Source organism: Bubalus bubalis, chromosome 20, assembly GCF_019923935.1.
Source record: "Bubalus bubalis isolate 160015118507 breed Murrah chromosome 20, NDDB_SH_1, whole genome shotgun sequence".
Lineage (NCBI taxonomy): Eukaryota > Metazoa > Chordata > Mammalia > Artiodactyla > Bovidae > Bubalus > Bubalus bubalis.
Genome location: NC_059176.1, coordinates 1,846,365 through 1,860,100, shown reverse-complemented (window position 1 = coordinate 1,860,100; position 13,736 = coordinate 1,846,365). Strand labels below are relative to the sequence as shown.

At 66.9% G+C, this 13,736-nt stretch overlaps 1 protein-coding gene across 1 annotated transcript in view; it reads left to right on the top strand.

The window, feature by feature from the left end:
* The window catches only part of KIF26A (kinesin family member 26A), a 39,138-nt gene extending 25,753 nt beyond the window's left edge, over positions 1-13,385 (top strand). The window contains exons 6-16 of the mRNA XM_025271074.3: positions 3,038-3,250; positions 4,745-4,838; positions 5,043-5,305; positions 5,565-5,724; positions 5,816-5,957; positions 6,287-6,449; positions 7,002-9,843; positions 11,100-11,305; positions 11,397-11,417; positions 11,771-11,921; positions 12,109-13,385. Coding sequence (XP_025126859.3) covers positions 3,038-3,250; positions 4,745-4,838; positions 5,043-5,305; positions 5,565-5,724; positions 5,816-5,957; positions 6,287-6,449; positions 7,002-9,843; positions 11,100-11,305; positions 11,397-11,417; positions 11,771-11,921; positions 12,109-12,290 — 4,437 coding nt within the window. The 3' untranslated portion in view covers positions 12,291-13,385. The remainder of the gene's footprint in view (positions 1-3,037; positions 3,251-4,744; positions 4,839-5,042; positions 5,306-5,564; positions 5,725-5,815; positions 5,958-6,286; positions 6,450-7,001; positions 9,844-11,099; positions 11,306-11,396; positions 11,418-11,770; positions 11,922-12,108) is intronic.
* The last annotated feature ends 351 nt before the right edge of the window (positions 13,386-13,736 follow it).

Below are 13,736 nucleotides of genomic sequence, written 5' to 3'. Positions count from 1 at the left end.
GGGCTCTGGGCTGTTTTAGGCGGGGAGCCCGAGCCGCAGAGGGCCGCGGGGGGAGGGCGGGACCCTGGCCCTGAGGATGGACCCCTTCGGCCCCCTCTGCGCCTCCCACCCAGGCCCTGGGCCCGGTCTCTGCAGCCCCCAGAGGCCCACACCCCTGGGCTCAGTCCATCCTGCTGCCTAGGTCGCGCCCCAGGGGGCTTCTGCTCTGGGTCTGGAGAGGGAACTGGCCGTGGGGAAGGGGCTTTAAACACTATGGGCCTGGCTCTGACCTGGGCCTGTCGCTGGACCCTGGGCCCTGGGCCCATCCCGGTGGGGCCGGGCGGCTGGAGGGTTGAGGAGCCTCAGGCACAGACCTGGCTTTCTCCTGCTGCCCTGTGTTACTTGGGATGCACAGGCCTCCCCCTCCCCCGGGGGGACCAGCCCCCCCAAGTATTCCAGGGCAGGCCCCTGCCCCCGCTCTCTGGCAGACCCCCACCCCCGGAGGCAGGAAGCCTGTGGCCACTGTCCTAGCCCTCTCCCCACTCCCCTCCCCCACCAGGCCCCCCTCCCTGCCTCCCTGGACGATGTTATTTGCACGAATATCACATAGTCAGAAATGCCTTCTGAAAGGCATTTAATATTGTCAGAGAAAAGAAGTTAGATTACACTCGATTCTTGACATTAATGTGCCACTTAAGATAATTCATCATTGTGCGGAATTACAGAAGACGGTCCCTCCCCCCATGCCCGCCCGGGGCCCCTCTTAGGAGTGGAAGCCCGTTTTTATGCAAAATGTATTTGTTCCCTACCTGGAAGCTACTCAGCGGGTGCTTTGCAATAGCTGAACATTTAGGGGGAGACGTGCTTGTCTGGTGGGGAGACCCTGTCATTTCCCCTGGTAACGAAAGGCCCTCACAGACCAGGACCCAGCCATGGGGCTGGCATGGGGGTGGGGACCCCAGTGGGGCAGCCCAGTCGGGCTTTTCCCCGCAGGGAACACGCTCCAATCTGCAGGACCCATTTGGCTCCTGAAGTGGCCTGGTGTTCACGCTGAAAAAAAATTGCCAAAAATTACTGGAAAGTGCACATTTTCGTCTGCTTGGCAGCGGCGTTTGGAAATGAAATAGTTTTGTTCGTGTCGTCAGGGAATAAAAGAATCGATTCTCGCCTAATGGAGCCCGGGTTGGAGGAGCTCAGTAGAGGAGTATTTCTCCCTGCGTCTCCCCCAGGACTGCCTCTCCTTAGCAGAGCGGTTTGCATGTCAATTTGCCACATGCCGAAGGGGTGTCGGTGGCGCCTTGCGCGAACTACCCACGGTAAACCAATTTTGCCGGCGTTATGTATCTGTCACTTACAATTAAATCTGTGAAAAATACTGGCTCTGAGATGAGCCTGGTAATTTGATTTACACTGTGGTGGAGAAATCGGAGGTTTCAGCGGAGGCCTGTGTCCTCCTGCGGAAGCCGGGGTCTAATGCTTTCTCCTGGGGGGTGGGGGGCTCACCCGGGGCGGCTCGCCCGGCAGCTCTGGGCCCCTCTCAGCCCGGGGTCTGTGTTCTCTGTGCAGGTTTTGGGGTGTCTGCAGTGCAGCTTACTCTGGGCTCTTGCATCTTAAGTTTCTGGGTCCCCCGCCCCCAGGCTCCTGTTCGCCTGGGGGCCTTGGGGCTCAGGGTCCAGCTCCGGAAGCTGGGCATAAAGGCAGATGGGCAGCACGGGCGAGCTTTGCATCTGTTTTGGGTTTGGGGGACACATGGTGGCAGAGGCTGCTGGGTGGCCTGCTGGGCCCTGAGCTCAGCTGAGCCTGTCCCGCCCGGTCACCCCGGCCTCGGTCTCCCCATCAAGTCCCCTGACCCCTGACCTCAGAATACCCGTCTCCTCCTGGATCAATCTGCCCTCTTCCTCCCGGTCCTGTGCTGACGGGTTTGCCTCTGGGTCCTGCCTGGTCCTGAGTGTGAGTCTGGCCTCCGGCGGCTCTGGGGTCAGAAGTACCGGAACCCGTTTCTCCCGGGGGCCGCGTGGCCTCAGCCTGTCCTGCTTCGTAGTTTGTCCCTTCGTTCCCCGCGCTCTTGCTGCCCACCCTGGGCCGCGGGCTGGGGAGGATGTGCTCAGGGCCCTGAAGGCCTCTGGCCTGGGGCTGGGAGCTGGCCGGAAGGGCTCCCTGGAGGAGGTGAGGCTGGACCGAGATTGGGGTGGGGCGTGGCCCACGCCCTCCCTCTGCCCTGCATCCGCGCACCACCATCTCTCTTTGGGGCTGCACCTTGCTGTGTGCAGAGCCTGCCCGAGGTCGGGAGTTGGGGGTGTGGGGAGGGCCTTGCTCAGGGGCAGCCTCTGTCCACCCATGGCGCGGGAGCAGGGGGTTGGGGAAGGACACGCCCTCGGGAGCACTCCTGAGGCTCTGATGGGGGCCCTGTGGGAGGGCCCGCGTCTTGCTTCCACTGCCCCCTCTCCCCTTCTCGCTCCATCCTCAGATTTGGGGTTCGGGATTTCAGGGGACCTGCTCGCAGGCTGTGTGATGCAGGTGGGACAGTTGACCTCTCTAAGTGGGTTTCCTCCCTTCTCAAGCCTGCGCAGGCCTGGGGGAGAGGAGTCCCTGTAATGGCTGGCGAGGCCGGGGAGCTGGCAGAGCTGGCGGGGAGCCCATGCAGGTGACTCTGCTCTTGAAGGCCCGGGTCTTGGGGCTTACTCCCCTGGTCCTGGCTCTGCATCGGGGCCAGCGAGAGGGTGTGAGGACCCCTGAGTCGCGGGGTTGCCCTCTGGGTCCCGTCCTCGTCTTCTCTCTCTGCCCACAGGAGCAGCTGGGGTCTGCTTCCTCTGTCTGCCCTGTGCCCCCCTTCATGGGCTCCCTGATCTGTGCTGGCGTGCTCCTCCCGCCAGGCCTCACCGCCTCCCTGCCTCGCTGACCTCATGTGGGACGTGCTCCCGCCTGGGGCTGGGGCGCGGATGCCGCATTCCTCCGGTGGGGACCCCGTGCCGGCCGGGCCCGCTGTCCCGACTCGCGCAAGGCTGCCCCTGCCCTGTAATTAGCGCTGCTCAGAGGCCCGCTCCGCCCGCCTCCCCAGGTGAAGGTCATGCTGCGGATCTGGCCTGAGCAGGGGGCCCAGCGCTCGGCCGAGTCCACGTCCTTCCTCAAGGTGGACCCTCGCAAGAAGCAGGTGACCCTCTACGACCCGGCTGCCGGGCCCCCGGGCAGCACGGGCCCCCGACGTGCCCCTACAGCTGCCGTCCCCAAGATGTTCGCCTTCGACGCGGTCTTCCCCCAGGACTCGGAGCAGGTGAGGTGGCGGGGCGGCCTTGGGCGGGGCGGGTTGGCAGCGCAGGACGACGGGAGATGGTCAGACCTGCACCCCTTCTCATGCAGGGTGGGCAGGAGAGGATGAGAGGAGGCCCGGGTGCAGGGGGCTGGGTGCGGCTGGCAGACCGTCTGTGTTTCCCCTTCCCTGCTGGCCTCCCCACCCTCACGTGCATCCACCAGTTCCTGGGCTGCTTCTCAGGCCGTTTCCAGAGCCCGCCCTCCGAAGCTTTCCGTGCAGAGCTTGTTTTCCCCAGGATGCTCCTCTGTGTGTCCTGTGCGTGCCGTGATCATGCGTGTGGTGTGCTGTGTGTCCGCTGTGATCACACGTGTGCTGTGATGTGTGCCTGCCGTGATCATGCATGCGGTGTGTGTGCTTTCTGTGATCACATGTGTGGTGTGGTGCGGTGCGGTGTGGTGTGTGCTCTCTGTGAATACGTCTGTGGTGTGGTGTGTGCCCACCGTGAACACGTGTGCTGTGGTGTGTGCCTGCCGTGGTCATGTGTGCAGTGTGGTGTGTGCCCGCCGTGAACATGTGTGGTATGTGTGCCCGCTGTGATGACACATGTGGTGTGCTGTGTGCCCACTGTGAACACGTGCAGTGTGTTGTGTGCCCACTGTGATCACATGTGCAGTGTGGTGTGTGCTCTGTGAACACGTGTGTGCTCACTGTGATCACGAGTGTGGTGTGGTGTGTGCCCGCTGTGATCACACGTGTGGTCTGGTGTGTGCCCATCGTGATCACACATGTGCTATGGTGTGTGCTCTCTGTGATCACACGTGTGCTGTGGTGTGTGCCCGCCGTGATCACACGTGCAGTGTGGTGTGTGCCCGCCATGATCACACATGTGCTGTGGCGTGTGCTCTCTGTGAACATGTGTGTGGTGTGATGTGTGTGCTCACTGTGATCACACGTGTGCTGTGGTGTGTGCCCACTGTGATCACACGTGTGGTGTGGTGTGTGCCCATCGTGATCACATGTCCGGTGTGGTGTGTGCTTTCTGTGATCACACGTGTGCTGTGGTGTGTGCTCTCTGTGATCACACGTGTGCTGTGGTGTATGCTCTCTGTGATCACGCAAGTGTGGTGTGGTGTGTGCTCTCTGTGATCACACGTGTGGTGTGGTGTGTGCCCATCGTGATCACACATCTGGTGTGGTGTGTGCTTTCTGTGAACACGTGTGTGGTGTGTGTGCTCACTGTGATCATGCATGTGGTGTGCTGTGTGCCTGGTGTGGCCACAGTGGCAGTGTGACTTCTGTGTGTGCGCATTGTGTGCCTGTCAGCTGTGTCTGTCGGCTCACGCTGCGAATGTGTGTGTCTGTGTCCGGTCCGTGTGTGTTATGTGTCCACGTGGAGATCTCTGTGTCCTTGGTCCTGGTGACCTCCCGGCCACCTCGTGGACTCACTGTCCATGTGTGATGCGATGGAAGAGGCAGGAGGCAGGGTGGCGGCCTGACTCTGTGCCCCTCCCGCAGGCCGAGGTCTGCTCGGGGACCGTGGCCGACGTGCTCCAGTCGGTGGTGGGTGGGGCTGATGGCTGCATTTTCTCCTTTGGCCATGCAAGCCTCGGTAAGTGCCCCTGACCACCCGCTCTGCAGTCTCTGGAGGCCATTTCGGGGGGGGGGGTGGCGGGGCTGGGCTTGTCCCCTACGGGCAGTGGGAGAGGAAGCCCAGACTACAGGCCTGGACATCAGGCGCCCAGTGGAGCAGGTGAGAGCGGGCCGCCAGGGTGCCGGCCCGGCTAGCTCTGAGGACCCATCCACCGGCCCACAGGCAAGTCCTACACCATGATTGGGAGGGACAGCTCGCCGCAGAGCCTGGGCGTCGTGCCCTGCGCCATCTCTTGGCTCTTCAGGCTCATGGACGAGCGCAGGGAGAGGACGGGCGCCCGCTTCTCCGTCCGCGTCTCGGCCGTGGAGGTGTGCAGCCGGGGCCAGAGCCTGCGGGACCTGCTGGCCGAGGTGGCCTCCGGCAGCCTGCAGGACACCCAGTCCCCGGGCGTGTACCTGCGGGAGGACCTGGCGTGCGGGGCACAGGTACCCTCACCGCACCGGGGGGCGGGGCTGCGGGCTGGGGCGGAGGCGGGGCCGCGGGCTGGGGCGGAGGCGGGGCCGCGGGCTGGGGCGGAGGCGGGGCCGCGGGCTGGGGCGGAGGCGGGGCCGCGGGCTGGGGCGGAGGCGGGGCCGCGGGCTAGGGGGCGGGGCCGCAGGCTGGTTAGCGAGGCGCCGTGGGGACAGCTCAGCCCCAAGTTACTCTGGTGCCTACCCCACTGTCCGTCCATCCGTCCGTCCTCAGCTCCAGAACCAGAGTGAGCTGCGGGCGCCCACGGCCGAGAAGGCGGCCTTCTACCTGGATGCGGCACTGGCCGCCCGCGAGGACGCCCGGGGAGGCTCCCACGTGCTCTTCACGCTGCACGTGTACCAGTACCGCGTGGAGAAGTGCGGCAGAGGCGGAAGTAGGTGGCCGTGTGCCTGCGTCGTGGGGTCGGGCGCCCTGGGTCTGGGGGCCCTGGGGCTGAGCCTTCACCTCCCGCCCTGTGGTTTCAGTGTCTGGAGGCCGCAGCCGCCTGCACCTCATTGACCTGGGCAGCTGTGAAGAGGCCCCCGGGGGCCCCCCATCACTGTCGTTGTCGGCCTTGGGCAGAGTCATTCTGGCGCTGGTTAGCGGAGCCAAGCACGTGCCCTGCAGGTACGTGCGGGCTCCTGGGTGGGCCTGGGGAACCGGCCCAGCCCACGTCAGGCGTGTCCACTGTGCCCATGGTCCCTGACCCCTCTGTCCTTTCTTCCTCATTGTGTGACCGGCTTTGCTACCCAAGGGCTGGCAGGGAGTCCTGCTCCCAGGGCCCGGGGGGCAGAGGTGGGTGTCAGACCCAACCCCGGGGCCCCAGGCATGGCCCATGTCTAGCTAGAGGCCCTCCTCCCCCCTCCCTCCAGCCCTGTAGCAGCCCTCAAGCCCAGTGGTCCCCCAGCAGCCCCCCAGGCCCTCCGCCTCTGAGCCTCGCACCCCCCGGTCCCCAGGGAGCACAGGCTTACTGCACTGCTGCGGGAGACCCTGGCCACCGCCAACTGCCGAACCACCATGATTGCCCATGTGTCCGATGCGCCAGCCCGCCACGCCGAGACGCTCAGCACCGTGCAGCTGGCTGCCCGTATCCACCGCCTACGCAGGAAGAAGGTCAAGGTTGGTTTCGCTTCCTGGGCCCCTGCCTACATGGCGGAGGTGCCGGCGCTCCTCCTGCCCCAGAGGAGGCCGGGTCCGTGCCCATGGTCGCCCCCAGGAGAACCAGAGTGGCTCACGTTGGGGGCTGTGGTGGCCTGGTCTCTGTTCACCCGGCCCCGGGGAGGTGTGTGGCCAGGGCAGCCTACCGGACCACCGTGGCCTGTACCCTCCCAGGCCTGGTCCTGCAGGGCACGCCCTGGGACCCTCACTGGGTCTGGAGGATGGAGTTGGGGTGCCCTGGGGCCCGGGCCCTGGGTCTGAATCCTGGGTTTGCAGTTGACGCTGTGTGTGCCTAGGGCGTATCCTTGCCTCCCTGCGACTCAGCTTACCACTTTCTAGGGTGTTGCTGAGAAGGTCCGGTTGTGTTGGGAACCTGAGACCTTGCTGGGGGCAGGGACGAGTCTGGTGGCCACGCCATCACTTCTGTCCCTTGAGTGTGGCGCGTGCGGCTGGGGGTGCTGGGGGAGAGGGGCAGGCGGGATGACGCTCAGGGGGGCCCTGCTCTGTCCCCAGTACGCATCCAGCTCCTCCGGTGGGGACAGCTCGTGTGAGGAAGGCCGTGCCCGTCGCCCCCCGCACCTGCGCCCCTTCCATCCCCGCGCCGTGGCCCCGGACCCCGACCACCTGGCCGCCAGCTCGCCCGGCGACCCCGACTACTCCTCAAGCAGTGAGCAGTCCTGTGACACGGTCATCTACGTGGGGCCTGGCGGGACGGCGCTGTCGGACCGCGAGCTCACGGACAGCGAGGGCCCGCCTGACTTCGTGCCCATCATCCCCGCGCTGAGCCACCCCCGCCCCACCCCGGGCCCGCGGGAGGCCGACCACTTCCGCTGCAGCACCTTCGCGGAGCTGCAGGAGCGGCTGGGCTGCATTCCCGGCACCGAGGGCCACCCTGGGGCCCAGGCCGGCCCAGCCCGCACAGGCAGGAAGCCCTCGCCGCCCGAGGCCGCGGCCCCCAGGACGCCCGTGGGCGCTCCGCTGGCCGCCAGCACGCCTCGTGGCAGCCCTAGCCCAGACACTCAGCGGGGTGCCCCGGAGCCCCCCAAGGCCAGCGCTGACCAGAAAGAGGAGGGCACCACCAGGCCTGAGCTGCCCACTCTGCCAGATAAGACCACGTCGGGCGGAGGCAGGAGGCTGCTGCCCAACCCGGCCCCACCCCCGCCTTGGCAGCCGGAAGCTGGCGGGGCCTCTGAGGAGCCTGGCGGGGGTGATGGTGGGGGTGCGATACGGACGCCCCCCGTGGGCAGGAGCGGGCAGGCCGAGCGCCGCTGCCCGCCTGCACGCGGCCACCGGCTGGAACGGGGCCTGCTGACCACCACGGTAACCCTGCAGCAGCCCGTGGAGCTGAACGGGGAGGACGAGCTGGTGTTCACGCTGGTGGAAGAGCTGTCGCTGGGGGGCCTCGCCGGCCCCGGGCGCCCCTCCAGCCTGGCCAGCCTTGGCAGTGACTGCTCCCTGCAGGCCCTGGCCTCGGGCTCGAGGCCAGTGAGCATCATCAGCAGCATCAACGACGAGTTCGACGCATACACCTCACCACCCCCCGGCGGGGCCCTGGACGGGGCAGCCTGGGCGAGTGGCAGCCAGAGCTCGTCTGGCAGCTCCTGGCTCAGCGAGGTCAGCATGTGCACGGCCGACAGCTTTGGCCGCACGCCAGCGGGCCCCCCGGACTCCGTCGGCTCTGAGGTGCCGGCAGGGGCCCCCTTGCTGGGCTCCTCCGTCCCGGACGGTGGGTCTCCGGAGGACAGTGGCCTTCAGCGCTCAGAGCGTGGCAGACTGGACAGTCCCTTGCCCGCCCAGGGTCCTTGTCCCACGGAGGAGGCCGTGGCAGACCCCGGCCGACATGGCCGGGAGCCATCTGCTGTGTCTCCCCGGGGGCCAGCCTCTGCACAGACCCTCCACTCCAGCCTGCCCCGCACACCGAGGACTACCTCCGCAGCCGGTCGCGTGGGCTGCCCCCGCCTGGCCACAGGCCCACCTGGCCCTGGAGGCCTCTTCGAGGACCCTTGGCTGCTCCGGGCTGACGACTGTGGCCCGCCACCCCTGGCTTCAGCCGGCAGGGCCCCCAGCCCAGCCCCGACGCTGGCTTGTGCCCGCAGGGTGGTGGATGGCTGTGAGGTGGGCCGCATGGCCCACAGGCCAGAAGTTGTGGCCCCAATCCCACCCCTGCGGAGGGGGGCCACCACACTGGGGGTGAGCACGCCCTCCGCCTCCTTTGGGGACGCCCCGGCAGAGGCAGCGGCCTGCCTGGGCAGCCCCAAGGCCACCCCCGCCAGCAAGAAGAGCGCGGCTCCCAAGGGGGGCTTCTGTGCGAGGCCTGGAGGTGTGGCCCCCCCAGCACCCCCCGTGCGCAAGTCCAGCCTGGAGCACAAGACCGGCCCCGGGCTGTCCTCTCCGCAGGCCGGGAGCCCGGCTTGGCCCGGGGCTGCTGCCTTCCTCCGAGGGGACGGGGAGGCCAGGCCTGGTGGCCGGGCTGACCACTCCATCCCCAGGGCCACGTCCAGCCTGAAGGCCCGGACTGGCAAGGCAGAGACAGCGTGCCGACCTGCCACCCATGGATCTCTGGAGCGCTGTGAGGGCCTGGCGCACGGCAGCAGCAAGGCCAGGGAAGCCCCCGGTCGGCCAGCCCGCGCAGTGCCCCGGCTGGGTGTCCCACCCACCAGCCCCACGCCTGGGCCCGCGCCTGCCTGTAGGAGCAGCCCCGCCAAGGGCGCCGGGGCCCCCAAGCCCCCCAGCAGCGGGAGCAAGGGCCGCAGCGTAGCGGCTGGCGGGCCCCGGGCCCTGGGCTCTTCGGCGAAGCCACTGGCCCCCACGGTGGGGAGGGCCCCTTGCGGCCCCGTGACGGGCCCCAGGGCAGCCCCGCGGGTGGCGCCGGGTGTTGGGGCCAAGGCCAGCCGGGGCACCATCATGGGCACCAAGCAGGCGCTCCGGGCCACCCACAGCCGCGTGCACGAGCTGGCGGCCGGGGGCGCCCGCGGCCGGGGCGGCCCCTCCTGGGGCTCGGCCGACTCGGACAGCGGCAACGACAGCGGCGTGAACGTTTCGGAGGAGCGGCCACCCGCCAGCCCGGCGCTGCCCTCGCCGTACAGCAAGGTGACGGCGCCGCGGCGGCCTCAGCGCTACAGCAGCGGGCACGGCAGCGACAACAGCAGCGTGCTGAGCGGGGAGCTGCCGCCCGCCATGGGCCGCACGGCGCTCTTCTACCACAGCGGCGGCAGCAGCGGCTACGAGAGCGTTCTGCGGGACAGCGAGGCCACGGGCAGCGCCTCCTCGGCCCCCGACTCCATGAGCGACAGCGGGGCTGCCTCCCCGGGCGCCCGCTCCCGCAGCCTCAAGTCCCCCAAGAAGAGGGCCACAGGTGGGTGTCCGTCTCGGCCGCGGGCCACCCTGCACCGCCGGGCATCCCCTTGGCGGATCCCAGGTGTAGGCAGCCCCTTGTCGTGGTCCGGGCGTGGGTTGGGAAAGAATTTCCAGACGTGAGACAGAATGAAAGAAGAATAAAGTTTATTAGAGCGGGAGACGCCGTTAGAACAGTGGGCCAGCTCAAGGGAGAACCAACGACGCACAGGGGTCTTTATTCCGCTTTTATACCCGGGGTACAGGGGGTGGGATAGGGGTCTTGTGGGTCGTTTGCTGATTGGATGAGGCATGGGCAGGGCAGACCCCTTCTCCCTGTGGGCCAGGAGGGGAGACAGGCTATACTGCTCCATTAACAGCAACACCACCGGGGACGGAAGGGTGATGAGGGTCTGGTATTTCGGTTCCCGCGTTCCCAGGCCCTCCTGGGTTTCATCTGCCCTTCTGTCTGTGGGTCGCCGCACCCTTGACGGGTTCAGACGCAGGCCGAAGGGATAGGCGTGCCCCGCCCTCTGCGGTTTGTAAACGCACCCTACGTGTGTCCTTCTCTGCCCCCCTGCGCTGCCCCCAGGCTGGTCCCCATCCTGTCAGAGTGGGCTGGTGAGGGTGGGCCCCCTGAGGTTACCCTGCCGAGGCGTGCAGGGCTGGGAGAGGATGGGAGGCTACCAAGTCCACTGGCTGTCTGGAAGCCCCGTGTCCGTCCCCTGGACCCCCATCTCTGCGGACCCAGCTAGGGTGGGCTGTTTTGCAGGCCGAGTGTGGCTGGGGTATTTGGGCACTGGTGGACGTTTTCCAGGGCATTGTGAGTGAGGCACGCACGCTCTGAATGAAGGAAGGTGCATGGGAAAGCCGGAGGCTGGCGGAGGTGGTAGAGAGGGGCGTCCCGGGCGACGTGGGGGTGCCAGTGTGGGCCTGGCTTCGCGGTCTGTCCGGGGGCAGTGGGAGTAGAGACTCCTGTGAGTTAGGAGGCCATGCAGCCCATTAGGGTGTTCAAGGGTGACCGCCAGGGGTCACGGGCTGTGGCCTCGAGGCTGTGCCATGCGAGGAGGCTGGTGTGTGGCTGTCCAGGAGGGAGGTGCTAGGGGGCGGCTGGAGTCCTATGTGTTCCATGGGGCAGGGCTGGTCAGGGTTTCTGGCCAGCGCTAGGCTGAGCATTTCGGGATGGGGCCCCTGTGGGCTCTGCCCGTCAGAGCCGTGGCCAGGCTGGGGGCTGGGGATCTGGCCTCTGCACGCCCAGCGCCTGGCTGTCTGTTCCAGGTCTGCAGCGGCGACGGCTGAACCAGGCCCCCATGCCCGACACCGCCGCCCTGGGCCGCAAGCCCAGCCTCCCGGGGCAGTGGGTGGACCTGCCCCCACCCCTGGCCGGCGCACTGAAGGAGCCCTTTGAGATCAAGGTGTACGAGATTGACGATGTGGAGCGGCTGCAGCGGCGCCGTTTGCCCCCCAGGGAGGGCCCGGCGGAGGTGGGGACAGCGGGGGTGTGGCTGGGAGGGCAGGGGGGCTTCTCGGTGCGACCGGCAGCCCGCCAACCTCACCTTCCCCTCTCGTCCACAGCCCTCCCAGAGCTTGGAAAAGGTAGGAACAGCCCCACTGGTCCTGAGCCCCTAGCAGTGGAGGGGGTCTGTGGCCACCTCCCTTGTGCCCTGGAATTGTGCTCGGTGGGGGGCCTTCCCACAGCCACGGCACTCATCCTGGGCCTGGGTTCCTGGGTTCCTTGTGGGCCCATGGTCTGAGCCCCATGCGGGTGGGGAGCGGGGTGGTAAGGGAGGGGCAGGGCCTAACCCCTGCCCACCTTGGAGGCCCCACCGTGCGCCTGTCCAGGCCTGGAGGGTGGAGCGGGGCTAGGGTCAAGTCTGGGGTGCCGGAACCCTGGGGAGCAGGCCGTCGTCCATGCCTGAGCCCCTCCATGCCCCCACCCCCATGCTCAGGGCCCGGTGTGCGCCAGTGCCAGGCTGCGGCTGGCCGAGCGCAGGCTGCAGCGGCTGCAGGAGGTGCGGGCGAAGCGGGAGCTGTTGCGCGGGGAGCTGGCCGAGACCCAGGGCCGGCTGATGCTGGAGCCCGGCCGCTGGCTGGAGCAGTGTGAGTCTTCCAGCCCTGCCTGGGGACCCCGGACTGCCAGCCCTGCCCAGCACCCTGGTCCAACCATTTCACCCCAGGCCCAGGGGGCGGGGGGTGGGGACCTGGAGGCTGGGAGAGGGAGGGGCGACGCCTCGGCCATGTGGGGACCCGGGCCTGACCGGCTCTCCTCTCCCCCCGACCCCTGCAGTCGAGGTGGACCCGGGGCTGGAACCCGAGTCGGCTGAGTACCTGGTGGCCCTGGAGCACGCCACTGCCGCCCTGGAGCAGTGCGTGAACCTGTGCAAGGCCCACGTCATGATGGTCACCTGCTTCGACATCAGCGCGGCCGCCCCCGCCACCGCCCCAGGGCCCCAGGAGGTGGACGTCTGAGGCTGGGCCACGGGCCCTTGGGGGAGGGCACAGGGCATCAGGGGCTCGTGGATGGGACCTGGGATGGAGCGAGGATGTGCTGGGGGTCGGAGGGAGGAGGATGTGCAGGGTCCCTTGCGGGACGGGGCGGGGAGGGGTCTTGGAGGCGAGGGAGCGTGAGGGACGGGAGGGGCTGGCCGAGCCCGCGGGCGGAGGAGCGAGTGTGCAGGACTCGGGAGGACTGTGACGCAAGTGCCTTTAACCTTGGACTGGGTTTCTCTCCTTTCTGCATTTGGTGCTAAGGACTCAGGCCACCAGCATACAGCGGCCCCTGGTCGGTGCCTGCGGCCGTCCGGGGGCCGCCGGACTGTGTCGGATCGGATCACGCCTTGCGTACAGCTAAGCGGTTTCAGTGCAGCAGAGCAGCCCTGGGCTCGCCAGGCTCTCTGCTTTAGGTTCAGGGTTACTTTTCCTTCACAGCCGTTTCCTCTCGACAGAGCCGACCTTAGGGGTCTGCAGACCCCCTGTGTGTTCTCTCTGCTGATTTCGGATGGAGCCTGGAGAGGGTGGGTCTTCTGGGCGGGGTGGCTGACTCTCCGTCCCCGTCCCCGGGACCTGCTCTGTCCTGACGTCACCAGGAGGGCAGCGCCCAAGGGCTGAACTGAAGGCACCTGGCGCCTTCTTCCACGGCAGGAATTCTTACCAAACCACAAGCAAAAAAACAAAACAGACCAACCCACACACACAGATTGGGGGATGAGGGTTTTGTAAAGGTGCTGTCAGGCTCATATTTTTGTATCATTTTGCCTACAAATGCGGTATTTGCAGTGGGAACTTGAAGATAAATGATCTATGTTTTTATGGTTTTCTATGGAAGGTGTTCCTGCGGCCGGGCTCTTGCCGGGGCGGGGGAGGTCCCTGGGCAGGGCGAGGGTCCTTGGGAGGCCAAATGCAGACCGGGATGAGCCTGCTTACAGGAGCGGGACGTTCCCATCACGACGGGTTCTTTTTTTCTGACCGTTGTGGATTTTCTAGGGTCGTCCGAACCTTTGTACAAACATGTAGATAACAGCTTGCTGCAGTTTTTATTTGTGAATAAAAGATGCATCCCTTGTTCACGAGGCTCCTGAGTCCACCTGGCGGGCCGTCCTCCAAGGGTTCCGGGGCGAGGTGGGGCAAGGAGGCTGCGGGGGGCACCTCCCATCCACAAACCCCACAGTGGGGGCCAGCCGTCGGCAAGAGGGTGCGGATGGGGAGGAGGCCCTGCTGCAAGCCCGGGGCTCCAGCCCCTATCTGCGCTCTGTCCCTGCTCCCAGCCCCTTTGTCTGTAGTTGCCCAGACCGGCTCAGCTCCCGGGGGGCTTGGCCGACAGGAAACAGCGCTTTCTGGGGGTCCCTGGCCTCTTCCCAGAGGCTGTGTTAGCTGGGAACCCTGGCAGTGGCGAGGAGGAGCCCCTCTGGGACACCC